The sequence below is a fragment of the Natator depressus genome, chromosome 19 (genome assembly GCF_965152275.1).
Source record: "Natator depressus isolate rNatDep1 chromosome 19, rNatDep2.hap1, whole genome shotgun sequence".
In the NCBI taxonomy this organism is placed as follows: domain Eukaryota; kingdom Metazoa; phylum Chordata; order Testudines; family Cheloniidae; genus Natator; species Natator depressus.
In genome coordinates this window covers 3,134,500-3,146,940 of record NC_134252.1, presented here as the reverse complement: position 1 = coordinate 3,146,940, position 12,441 = coordinate 3,134,500, and the positions used below count along the sequence as shown (strand labels likewise).

Genomic DNA, 12,441 nt, shown 5'->3' with positions numbered 1-12,441 from the left:
ACTCTCTCAGATGATGCTCCCTTCCCCAGACTCCTCGGTATCCTCTCTCCAACCCCACCCAGAACCTCTGAATTGCACCAGATCCCACCTTTCCCTTTCTCCTGCAATCCCAGATCCCAAACAGCATTGGGCCTCAAGCACTGAGGCCCTTCTCTCCTTCCATCCCCTTGTTGCTATGGCTCTCATTCCCTGTAAACAAAGAGAAAAAGCCTCTGATTGGCTCCTGGTGAGGATGGTTGCCTGGCAACCCTCCAGAGCATGCTTAGTAACCACTAATACAAAAAAAAAAAAACCCACACAGCCAAGCACTTGGCAGTGGGAGGCAGAAATTCCAGAAGGAAGGTGGTAAGTTGCTCTGACTTGATTCAGTGCGAGGAGCCAGGTGCCATGGCCTTGCTGGGGACGGGGATTCAGGAGTTGGGCTTTGTGCAGTGTGTCTGAGACTTCTCAGGCCTTGTACTTTCTCTGTACAGGTTTGTGCCTTGGTTAACAACCGAGGGGGGGGGGGTGTGTGTGTGTGAGAGAGAGAGAGAGAGTGTCTCCCTCCCTTCTGTGTTCCTTGGCTGTAGCACTAACCTCTCAGCCCAGAAAGTGTGAAGCTTCCTCCTGCCTTTCTCTGGGGTTTTCACTGTAATATGCTCCATATAATTTGACCCCCTCCAACCTGTCCTGCAGCTCCAAGGCCTCTGTGTGGCTTCTTCCCTCCCTTGCTCAAGGAAAAGCACAAATCCCCCGCCCCCAATATGCTTGCTTTTCATACTCGCGCAATCAGCACCATTGGTTTTAGATGAACAAGCTGTTTGGCAGAGACCAGAAGGATTCGGCTGTGGTCTCTAAACCATGTGGTCGATGGCAGAGAGCAGAGCCAAAGCCGGCCCTCAGTGGCACATGTCCGCATAATCTTTAATGAGTTACTGCCTCCAGAGACTACAGTCCTCAGCCTGTAATGCTCCATTAACGTTTGGAGTGGGTGCCCTCTGTTCTTTGGGACCTAGAGTCTCTGCAGGCAGGCACTGCTTCCATCCATGCTGAACATCCTGTGCGAAGAGCTGTTTTTGCAGGGCTGCACCTCTGCATTGAAGAGGGTGACTACAATTCTGCTCTGCTTCTGCAAAGTAGGTGTAGCCTGAGGTCTCCCGGCCGGGCAGCCCTCGGCTTGGTGAAGCATGAGTGGAACAGACTTTATTAAATGACTTTCTGAGGGAGAATCACAGAGACACATCCTGTCGCCGGAGCATGTTAAATATCACAGGGAAGGTCACTGCTGGGACTGACTGTGTCCCAAGATCAGCAGCTGGGGGAGGGTGCCCGATGAGCCAAGGATGGATTGGTCCCAAGAAGGCACATTGTCAAGAGGGGATGGTTGTGGTCAGGAAGCTTGTACTGTCCTTTTCTATGCTTTCCAACCTGTAGGAGCATTCGGATGTCTGCAGCAGCCAGGGCAGCCAGTCTGCTGCTTGTTTCTCCATATCTCTGCTTTAGCAAGCCGCTGACCTTGCTGATATGGCCACACTGAGTGTGAAGCCAGGACAGAGATTTACAGTCCCAGACTGGCACATCAATGCTAACCTCATCTCTACGAATGCTGAGCGTCAGTGTTCTGCTTCCCATCAGATCAGGCAGGAAACCAGGACTCTCCGTAATGAAACTAACAACCAGGTGGGCTTCCCAGCGGCTTCACTGCCCTTTTTGTTTGTTAAAACAGGTTTTGGGGTGTGTATGGGCGGGGAGGTAGGTAGGGGATAAAGATTTGGCTGGCTCAATGGATTGGGATGGGAAAGTTTGTCCCTTTTCAACCTTCAGATCACTGACGCGGACCTACGCCAGTAGTGATGGAGGGTTGTTGGGAAGTGCTTATTTAGTGAGAAATTAGCAAAGCCGGGTGACAATTAATCTTCCAGTAAAATTAGTTGTAACTTATAAACTAATTTGATTTGGTCACGTTCTCACCCATTTTGTGTTTACCTTCTGCAAACCTATTGTCAGATCAAGTTTTACCAGCAAAACTGGATTGAATATACTGGAAAGTTCTTAAATTCACTTCTGATAACTTTAATACCAGAAATCTGGTTAGAACAGCTACTTTCATCCAGTCATGGGATAGAAGCAGTGCCATCTGACCTGTGACCAATCACAGCTGAGCAACAGAGCTTAGGTTTTGGCATCTGAATAGCAAGGCGCAGGGTGAACAAAACTCGTGTGAAATTGTCAAACTTCGAATGAATGAATATGAGAAAATCCCAGTCTTGCTTTGACGACTAAGGCCACATCTACACTAGGACTTATGCTGGCAAAATATATGTCGCTCAGGAATGTGGAAAAAAACCCACCCCTGAGTGACCTAGGTTTTGCCGGTATCAGTGGTAGTGTGCACAGCACCATCTTGGCAGGAGAGCTTCTCCCGCTGAGAGAGCTACCGCCACTCATGGAGGTTTTATGATGTCGTCGGAAGAGCTCTCTCCTATCGACATAGAGTGGCTACACAAGTCCAGCTGTGCTGCTGTAAGCTCATTAGTGTAGACATGGCCTAAGTTATTTGCTGTGATTTATCCGCTCATATCTCGTACCTCATTTATTCAGTTTTTAAAGCCAAAAGGGACCATCCCAATCATTTAGTCTGAGCTTCTTCGCTAATGACTGGAACAACTTACCTAGGGAGATGGTGGATTCTCCATCGCTTTCAGTCTTTAAATTTGTTCCTGGGCAACAAGTATTTGCCAATGGACTCTTCAGACTGGAAGGATCCAACAGCTGGAAGTTGAAGCTAGACAAATCCACACCTGAAATAAGGTGCACGTTTTGAACAGTGAGTGTAATTAACCCTTAGAAGGATTAACTAAGGGATGTGGTTGATTCTCCATCACTGTCAATTTTTAAATCGAGTAGATTTTTTAAAAATATATGATCTAGTTCAAAAGGAATTATTTTGGGGACTTTCTCTGGCCTGTGTTGTACAGGATGTCAAACTGGATGATCACAGTGGGCCCTTCTGGCCTTGGAATCTGACTCTGTAAGTCTGGGTGTCTTTCTAAAAGATCTCCTATGGATCAAACAGAAGTTACAGGCTTAATGCAGAAGGGGTTGGGGGAAGTTCCTTGCTTTGTGTGGGGCAGGAGATCGGACTGAATGATCACAATGGGACCTTCAGGCCTTACTCTGTGAATCTTCTCATTGCTGGTGGGTCTTCCATGGCATTTGGACTGGAGACCCACTGGCATCATAGGTAAGAATCATATTGCTAGGCCAGGTTTCAGAGAAGCAGCCATGTTAGTCTGTATCCACAAAAAGAAAAGGGGTACTTGTGGCACCTTAGAGACTAACAAATTTATTTGAGCATAAGCTTTTGTGAACTACAGCTCACTTCATTGGATGCATGCATGTAGCTCACGAAAGCTTATGCTCAAATGAATTTGTTAGTCTCTAAGGTGCCACAAGTCCTCCTTTTCTTATTGCTAGGCCAGTGACCCATGTTCTGGCTTAGTCCCCTTCCCAGTTGGGTAGGAACCTACATAATGAAAACCACCAAACTAATTGACAACGATTGGCACACCGGTTAGAAGGTGGAAGCTCACAGCCTGAATTTAAGGCACAATAGGTTAAGGCAAAGTAACTGACATTGGGGGTTATTTATAGACAGCAGTAAATGTGTAAAAGGCAAGAGGGATTCTGTGATAATACGATAACTGATACTCTCCTTTTCCTGCTTCTCTCTCTGCTGAAGCACAAGTCACAGTTCTCCCCCGCTCCCCATAAAGGTATTAACACTGCGTTAGACCTCAGAGCTATAATATACATATCCCTGAATGCAGGTGTTAACCGTTCCCAGTCAGCTGCAAAGAGACCATTTCTTAGTAAACAAACATTTAATACACACAAAACCCTGCATTGTAAATAGTGTGTGGAATAATTTAGGAATAACTTTTAGACAAACGCTCTTCACCAGTAAAGCACTGGAATAAATTGCCTAGGATGGTTGTAGAATCTCTGTCACTGGAGATTAAGTTGGACAAACACCTGTCAGGGATGGTCTAGATCAGTGCTACTCAAAGTGGTGGTCCACGGACCGGTGCCGGTCCACGAGACATCGGGTGCTGGTCTGCGTGCATATTGGGGGAAAAAAAATTGCCAGTCCCCCACATTAGATAGCTTGAGAAGCACTGCTCTAGGTAATACTTAGTCCTGCCTTTAGTGCAGGGGACTGGACTAGATGACCTCACGAGGTCCCTTCCAGTTCTATCGTTCTATGATTGGTCCTGCACTGATCAGCTGCTGAATCCACAGATCTATCTCCAACTCCTCTATTTGTAACCTTTTCCCTCTGCGCTCTGATTAGCCGAGCTGGGTGACCATGTGGAACCTGCAAGATTGCTTACCCTCAGTGGAAACCCTCGCTCTGCACTGTTTCAGAAGCAGCTACTGTGCATGTCTGATAACGGCCACACCCTGGGCTCTTCTAAGTTGCCGGGCTTTCTGTATGCTTGTGTCCTCTCCACTGCCCCCTCCCTATCTTTGGATTTATTAAAAAAAAAAAAAAAACCCACACAGGCTGCAGTATAAACATGTGGGTTATAAGTGCGAATGGCAGTTGAATTGCAGTGTCCCCTGACATGCTATTTACCTTCATCTAATGCTTCAAGGTCTTTGTGTGAGTTTTTGCAACACCCTAGGAACTCTGTGAATAAATCTATCTTGGATCCCCCATTGGAATTGTTGCTTCTGGAAGGCCAGCATAGTCTTGCTTCTAGAGAATTCCTTTGTGCAATTAATAAACCACAGCTTACAGGAGGTGAAATCATACATAGGCACTGATTTTTAGGTGTACAAATGTTATAATAGGGACTCTGGGTTTGATGCTCTTGTGTAGTTATTTACATTAGTGCATTAGGTGTAATATACTGTGCTACCAAAACAAATGGTAGTACTTTGCCCTGGTAAAAAATGCAGGCCCTTGTCAGCATGGTGAAATGCACTTCACAATTTCAACTAAAAAAATTGAAATGGTGTTTCTCCTAATTCCAGACACAATGGGATGAGCATGACAACAGAACACGGCTTGCTGAACGTATCGACAGTGTGAACAGATGGAAGGAGACCTTGGACAAATGCCTCACAGATGCAGACACTGAAATTGATGCCTTAGCCAAAGTACGGTGGGAAGACAGATGGCTTAAACTCAACATATGCTCTTAACATGTGACTTTAAACAACTAAGGCCCTGATTCTGCAATGAGCTGTGCATGGACCGACTCCAGTGGGCCCATTAAGAATGAATGTTGGAAGTGCTGCTGGAATCATGACAATGTGGGGCTTAGCACCAGCGCTCTGAGCTCAGTGCAGGATCAGGGCCTTAAATTGCTTTCAGGAAGACAAGCCCACTAGCTTCAGTTCCCATCTGAACTGAGGCAGTGCATAGTGCTGTGTGTTTCAGATAGTCTGCCCTCTCTTTTTCTAAAGATCTGGGGGGGGACATAGCAATACTTTAAACACTAAAATAAAAAAAATTAGGGAATAATAAGTGGGTTTTAAAAAATATTTATGTAGGAGCTCAACAATTTTAGGCAAGAATAATTAAAGTTGTCTTTATTTGAGCCCTTTTATAAATTAAGAAGTTTGCATCTTTTTTTACAGTTAGAATCAGGAGTTTGTGTCTCTGTATTAAGCACAGTTTTAATAAAGGCTACATCTATTTTGCGTGTTTCTCCTGTGCATTGCCAGTGGCTCGCTGCGGGACCACAGGCAAGCCGCACATTCTCTTGTGCCTGTGTTTTCCCATTTGTAAAGTGGGGATCGAGCTCCCACAGCCGGGGGCCTATTTGCAAAGTGTTCGGAGGTCCTTAATGAAAGGCTTAATGCCAGGGCTGTGATTAACTGGAAATGGGAAAGCATTTCTGGTCCCATAGGACTTGGTGGTCACCAATGGGAAGAAGCCTCTCTGATCCTTTTGCTCCAAAAATCATGCGAGATACTTGAGTATGACGTTAGCTGCTAGCTGCATTGAGCTTAGCCTCTGAACTGCGGGTCCTACAGACCGTGGCAGTCAGCTGGCGCACCTTGCACCCAGTAGACTGCAGCAGTGAGCCATTCGCTACAAGGTTTAAAAGCTGCTTCCGGAGGTGGCTAGAAGGAGGCCATCGTGACGGGAACAGCCGCAAGCATGCCCCCGCAAAGGAGGGACCGCATCCCTAACCTGAGCTGGCTTTTCCCCCACCAGATGAAGGAGGCAGCGGAATGTGCGCTGCAGGCCAAGAACTTGCCCTTGGACGTGGCGATTGAGTGCTTGACGCTTCGGGAGAGCCGCCGAGCCATTGACATGGTGAAGGACCCCGTGGAGGACGAGCTGCACAAGGAGGTGGAGGTGATCGATGGAGCCAAGAGAGATCTGCAGCAGAAAGTGAGCGAGGCCTTCGAGCAGCTCTGGTGAGTCGAGCAGCAGAGCACGGGGTGGTTCTCCCCCTCCCCACGCCGGTGACTCCAAATCATCTCTCTCTGTATGGGACTTTGGGCTAGCAGGGCGCACCCCGGCCTCCGGGCTGGCCAGCGTCCGAGCAGAGAGCATGCTCTGTGGCCACGCGGTGACGTAGGCAGCGTTACACATTGTGTCAGCATCTCATGGCGATGCCCGATAACGTCCCTTGCCAGGATGGGCCCATTAAGAATGAATGTTGGAAGTGCTGCTGGAATCATGACATTTATTAAACAAGGGGAGGGGAGGGAGTAAGTGTGGCAGATAAAAGGTAGGCCTGAGCTTTTGCCTGGTGGTTTTGGGGTCCCAACTTGAGACACGTGGCAGGTACCTGATTCTCAAAAGGAGGGGGCGCCGCACTTCCTGAAAATCCAGGCATCTCATGCCCCAAAGCACAAGCCTCTTTCAAAACATTACCCTGCAGTGCCCAGCCTGCTGGGTGCTGCGTCCTTCTGGGTCACTGCCTTACAAGTCACTGCGCTTCAGTCACACGCGGGCAGTTGGTTCAAGGAGCAGCTACCGAAGTAAGGGTGGTTCCCATGGAGGGTCCAACGGGCCAGCCTGGTGCTATAGAATCTCATCATTCATTTATTTATTTTGTTTTTAAAAAGCCCAATCAGGTCTCTAGCCCTCATGGTTACCAAGAAAGCTCTGAAAAAGTGAACTGATTTTAGGCCAGTTGGACGGCTGGTCTGACTCACTGTCTCTGTACCCTCGGATGGACAAGGAGCTGTGTCCTCTCTGAGTGAATCTGTCTGGCAGCCCATGTCTGAGCCAGGTTTACGCTATCTGCTCGGTCTGCCAAGGAGAGAGATTTTCACTGGCTGTTCCACTAAGACCTTTTTCAGCCTGCTGACAGTGACAAACGTAGCTTATCCTGCCCCTTCTTTGGCAGCCTCTTGCAGGAAGCACGCCAGCAGCTCAACTTTGATCACCGGGGGAAAATGGAAGCACTGGAGATAGATCGGGTCTGTTCCTCTCTCAACGTCAACTCTCCCAACATCTCGTTCAAGGTCAATCCAACCCGGGTCCCAATTGGGTAAGGGAAAAACCAGCCTCCTTGTGGCCAAACCCAGGCTGTTTTAACATTCTTGCTGATGCTGGAAAGACTTGGGACTCTTGCCGCCTTTAGTTGAGTTTCTGGTGCCTCATGGAAATGACTGGCTCAGTTAGCAGACAGCCTGGCCTACAGTTTAAAACACCAAGAGCTGGATTCAGGGCTGTCTTACTGGCTCTGCTGCTAGCCCTGAGTGATATCAGATATGGTAGTCAGGGAAGCTAGCCCTCCATTTCTCCATACTCCCAGTGATTGTTGTTACCAATAACCTTGGTCCTTCCCAAGCACCCTCCCTCCGCCTGAGTGTTTCAAAGCTCTTTGTGGGCACACACGAGCCTCATGACATCCTTGTGATGTAACTTGATAGCATCCCCATTTTATAGAAGGTGAAACTGAGGCACAGAGGGGGAAGTGAATTGCCCAGCAAGTCAATGGCAGACTTGTGGTGAGAACCCAGGAGATCTGCCTCCCTGTCCCCTGTTTAACCACTAGACCATGCTGGTTTCACAGTGAGGGTAGTGATCAGATTACCCAAGGGATGGGGTAAATTCTCCATCTCTTGGAGCCTTTCAATCAATGTTTGGATTTCTCAGAAGATGTTGGGCTCAATGCAGGAGTCCCCGGGTGGGATTCCCAGGTCTGTGTTATGCAGCAGGTCAGATGTGATGATCACAGTGGTCCCATCTGGCCTTGTAATCTGAGTCTCTTTGCAATTGTAGAAGGCTTTTCCACCTTGGCATGGAGAGGTTTCTTCCAAGCTCTCTCTTGCAGTCACTCCACTTATTGCCCAAGGCATGAGTTTAAACAGTCTGTCCTGTTGGGCGCACTTGCCATTCTAGATCAACAACGCCTCAGCAGTGGGACCAGTACAGCCAGTACAACGCAGACCGGGCGGAGGCGGAAATGAAAGCCTCCACTGAGCTGCGGGAAGCAATAGCCCTCACCATTGCCCAGGTAAATAAATCGCTCATCACCGATGCAGAAGCCATTGGTGCAGTTAATAGATGTTAAGCCTGGTGATGTTAAGTCACGTGGTCCCCAGCGGGGATGGCTGGGTGAAGGCAGCCTGCTTCGCGGGGGTTACACTGTGCCTTTTGGGGAGGGAAGGCTTGAAAAATCCAAATCAAAATTAACCCTACAGCACCCGTCTGAATAGTTCAGCCAAACTAGGCTTGGACCTGCCATGTGGTGCTACTGGTTCGTGGGAAGGGAAATTTCCTTTGCCTTTCAGATGACTGCTCTTTTCCTGAAGAGTGATTTTTAAACAGGCAGACGTGCCTCACTATTATTCCTTGGCATCATGAGGGTTTCGCAGCTCTCTACTGGTCTCACAAGGCGTGTGCCTTGCCCCAAAGAGCAGAACACACACTCAAAACAGATCTGGCATGGAGAGCGCTGTAGGAAGGATATGGGCAGAAGCGCTTTTGGAAGAGAAGAGGGAGATCTGTTGAAACATTGGGGGATGCGCCAGGAGGCTGTTCCAGGCATTGAGCCCTTCTCAATAGCGCCCCCATCAATGAGTTATTGTTTCCTTCTACTCCCCCGTCTGCGCATCCGTCTCTTGTCTTTATATTTACGCTGTAAGTTCTCTGGGGGCAACTGGGACTGTCTGTTGGTTCTGTGTCTGTACAGCACCTAGCGCAGTGGGGTCCTGGCCCTGACTGGGCTTCTGGGTGTTCTGACCAGACAAATAATAACAAGCGTTGGGGTGATGAAGGGCACAGGGAGACTGTGGAGGAGCACGGGAATGGGCAGATGAAAGGTGAGGTCATGTAGGGCCCTGAAAGCAAGGGTTGTGTGTTTATGGAGGGAGCAGGGTAATTGCTTTAACAGTGCAGGGGAGACACTTCCTAGAGGCACACACATGACCTTTAACCCGTTTTCCCTCTAGACAAACAACGAGCTGGAAGCTCAGCGGGTGGCCACGGAGTTCGCCTTGCGGAAGAGGATCCGGGAGTTTGAAAAAGCCTACGATGAGCTGAAATGGCAAGAGAAGAATGTAAATTTCTGGCTTGTTTCCTTCACTGTCCAGTGTCCTTGAGTGAGATTCTATCTTCAGAGCATATCTCTTGCACGCGACACTGATGGCATGAAATGCTTCCTTGCTGCGGTTCAGCACACTCCAGTGCAAGAGGCGTTTCTGATGGAAACCTCTTGGTACATCCACACCCTGCCACATACCTACCTGCCATGGTTCTCCCAGTGCAATGTGGGACTGCTATGGCATCTATCCCACAGTGTCCAGAATTGTTACCAGGAGCAGCTTTTGGATGACTTCCAACTGAGAGAAGACTACACATTGGGGGGTGTCAGCTGATCTGGTACGGCTGCATCACATGTGGCCACTTGTTCATCCTGGGGAGAAATCATAGCCCGCACGGGGTCAGCGGGACCCAAGCTAAAGCCCTTGTCTCAGATGTTGTGATTGCCTGGTACAACCAGCACTTAGCAGGCAGCTGTTGTGTGTGGACGTGAGGCATCAGCTGTGTGAGCTCAAGGCACCCCAGCTGCCGGGGCCACACTGTTGACGAGAAGCAGCTAGTATGACACCACAGACAAGTCTAAGCCACTTAGCCCTCTCCTTGGGTTTTATCCTTGCTATTGAAATACAAAGGAAAATTTCCCTTTTCCCGATCGATCCTGTGAAGGCAGAGAAATGGAATTGGAGGGATCACAGATAGACGATCCGCAAACTGCTTCAGATCCAGCCCCGCTCAACACTGACTGAAAAATGTTCCTATCTGAAGCCCATTCAGTGGTGTGAGTGGAATAATTTGATGGCTCTTGGTTCACAACACAATTGATGGTCGGTGGCATCTGCAGGCTGAGAAGCCAGTTTGGGACCTTGTATCTCACCCTGTTAACCCATCCACAGCAGCCCTGAGACAGCCACAGCATGCCTTGCCTGATTGGGTGGAAACTGCATTTTTAAGCAGTGATGACTGGTCCACACAAACTGATCAAGCTGCATTTAACCCTATTTGAGCAGAAGCCCTTTAGTCCTTGTTTAAAAACCATTTCCAGCCTGGTAAAACCGCAGAAAGGCTGGAGCCTTCTTGAGCGCAGCTGGTTCCTATCTAGATCTCATGGGAATTTCCAGAGTACCCACAAGCCAGTCTTTGTGTGCACCCTTACTAAACTGGACAGCTGGAAGTGCATGATGATAACAATCCCTTGTGTTGTGTGTGTTAATCCTCAGACCTTGGAGGAAATTGCTGAGATGGAAGAGGACATCCGACGCCTCGAGGAAGATCTCAGGAAGAAAATGTGGGATCTGAAACTCGCGCACACTCGCCTGGAGACCCGGACTTACCGCCCCAACATGGAGCTGTGTCGGGATCAGGTACAGATGAGCCTGTAGGCTGGGGGTGGGGTGGGATGGATACTAACCTGGCATGCCCGTTGTCCATGAGGGATTTGAGGTTGAGGGTGGAACCCTAGATAGTTTTTGGCTCCGAAATGATCAGACACCTTTTGGTGCGGACTGAATGGAGACTAAAAGATGAATAAAAAGGAATCCACCATACTGTGTGAGTTAAAGCATAGAAAGAAAGGGGGGAGGTGGGCTAAGGGAAGGGGAACTTAGGGGAACCATAGCAACTAACAAAAACCAGTACCAGCTCTACTAACCCTTATGTCCTGTCCCTGACTTGTAGGTGCAGTATGGGTTAACTGATGAGGTCTATCAGCTGGAAGGCACCATCGCCGCCCTGAAGCAGAAGCTTGCACAGTCACAGTATGTTTCTATGTGATTTGGGAGTTACGCATCCAAGGAAGAATAATGACATTAACAGGCACCAGAAGGCTTTGTAACATTCCTAGCAGGGGGCGCTGCCCGTCAGAAATAGGGTGCCTCGTTAGAGCTGTGTGGGGAGCTCCAGACTGAACAGCAGAGGGCGCTGCAGGTCAGGATTGGCAGAGCTGGTATGGGGTGGTGTGACTACACTTAGAAAATTATCGAAGGGTGGGGGGAAATTGGGGAAATAGAAATGCTGCCTTGGGTTCGTGTTGGATTCCCATCACCGCGTCTCTTGGATGCTGCATTCCAGCAGCAGCAGCCTGTGGGCTTGCTATTAAAGAGACCTGAGCAATAAAGTACAATGTGTCAGGAGCTTCCCCTGCAGCTCTGGTGTGCGTGAGCTTGAAGGCAAAAGCTGTGCTGGTTTTTGTTGTGGTGAGAGAGCAGAGACTGATTATTTGTCATCAACGCCAGGAGGCAAGTTCAGTGGCACAGATGCACCCCTGACTCCCTAACTTTTGCTTTTCCCAGGGATGCCCTAGACGCTCTCTATAAACACCTGTACCGCATCCAAACAGATATGAGCTACAAAGCTAACTCCCTGATGCTGGACAACAAGTGCATGGACAGCAGGAGAAAACTCACAGTCCCCGCTGAGAAATTTGTGCCAGAGGTTGACACCTTCAACCGAACCACTAACCGTACCCTCTCACCTCTGAAGAGCAGGCAGCTGGAGCTGGCTTAATCCACTGGGAACAGCATTGGGCAAAGGAGCCACTCTGAAGATAAAACTTCTAGAGACTCAGTTCCATACCAAGGAAAGCTGACATCTGTGTCGTGTTAGAACAATGTTATTCTCCTGCTCCCAAAGTTGTTTTATAACTGTCTGTCCCCTGCATGATTTGTATAGCTTCTTGCACTCCAAGGAGCATTATAAATAATAAAGTCTGTCCCCAAGAGCACTTGTCATCTGACAGCATTGGAAGCATTTTACGATGATTGAATCCATGTGGGCTGTCTAGTGTTTTAAATCCTTTAAAGTGCGGGGCTGTGCTCTGAAAAGGAACTGTGTAACAGTGGCACCTCTCCACATCATCTTCCTGTGCTGATAGATTCAGACCTGCCTGCCTTAATGTTTAAAATAACATTGTGGGGTTTTTGTCTCCTTCTCTTAGCCCTGCA

The 12,441-nt window shown here is 48.6% G+C and overlaps 1 protein-coding gene across 2 annotated transcripts; it reads left to right on the top strand.

The window, feature by feature from the left end:
• The first annotated feature begins 250 nt into the window (after positions 1–250).
• Positions 251–12,215, top strand: TEKT2 (tektin 2). 2 transcript variants are annotated; one of them, XM_074934708.1, is made up of 10 exons: positions 251–345; positions 1,414–1,659; positions 5,020–5,145; positions 6,212–6,417; positions 7,359–7,502; positions 8,360–8,474; positions 9,412–9,519; positions 10,720–10,863; positions 11,177–11,256; positions 11,791–12,215. In XM_074934708.1, exons 2-10 carry the CDS (start codon positions 1,504–1,506, stop codon positions 12,002–12,004), a joined length of 1,293 nt encoding a protein of 430 aa, XP_074790809.1. In that variant the 5' UTR covers positions 251–345; positions 1,414–1,503; the 3' UTR covers positions 12,005–12,215. The 2 variants fall into 2 exon arrangements, with proteins under 2 accessions (XP_074790809.1, XP_074790810.1); XM_074934709.1 differs by having other exon boundaries at positions 337–473.
• Positions 12,216–12,441: the final 226 nt, after the last annotated feature.

Bases quoted from the DNA above. Each gene is read 5' to 3' on its own strand.
- TEKT2 (XM_074934708.1), top strand. From the start codon at position 1,504: ATGGCCACACTGAGTGTGAAGCCAGGACAGAGATTTACAGTCCCAGAC. The intron at 9,520-10,719 runs GTAAATTTCTGG...GTTAATCCTCAG, and splicing joins TGAAATGGCAAGAGAAGAAT to ACCTTGGAGGAAATTGCTGA. The intron at 10,864-11,176 runs GTACAGATGAGC...CCTGACTTGTAG, and splicing joins TGGAGCTGTGTCGGGATCAG to GTGCAGTATGGGTTAACTGA.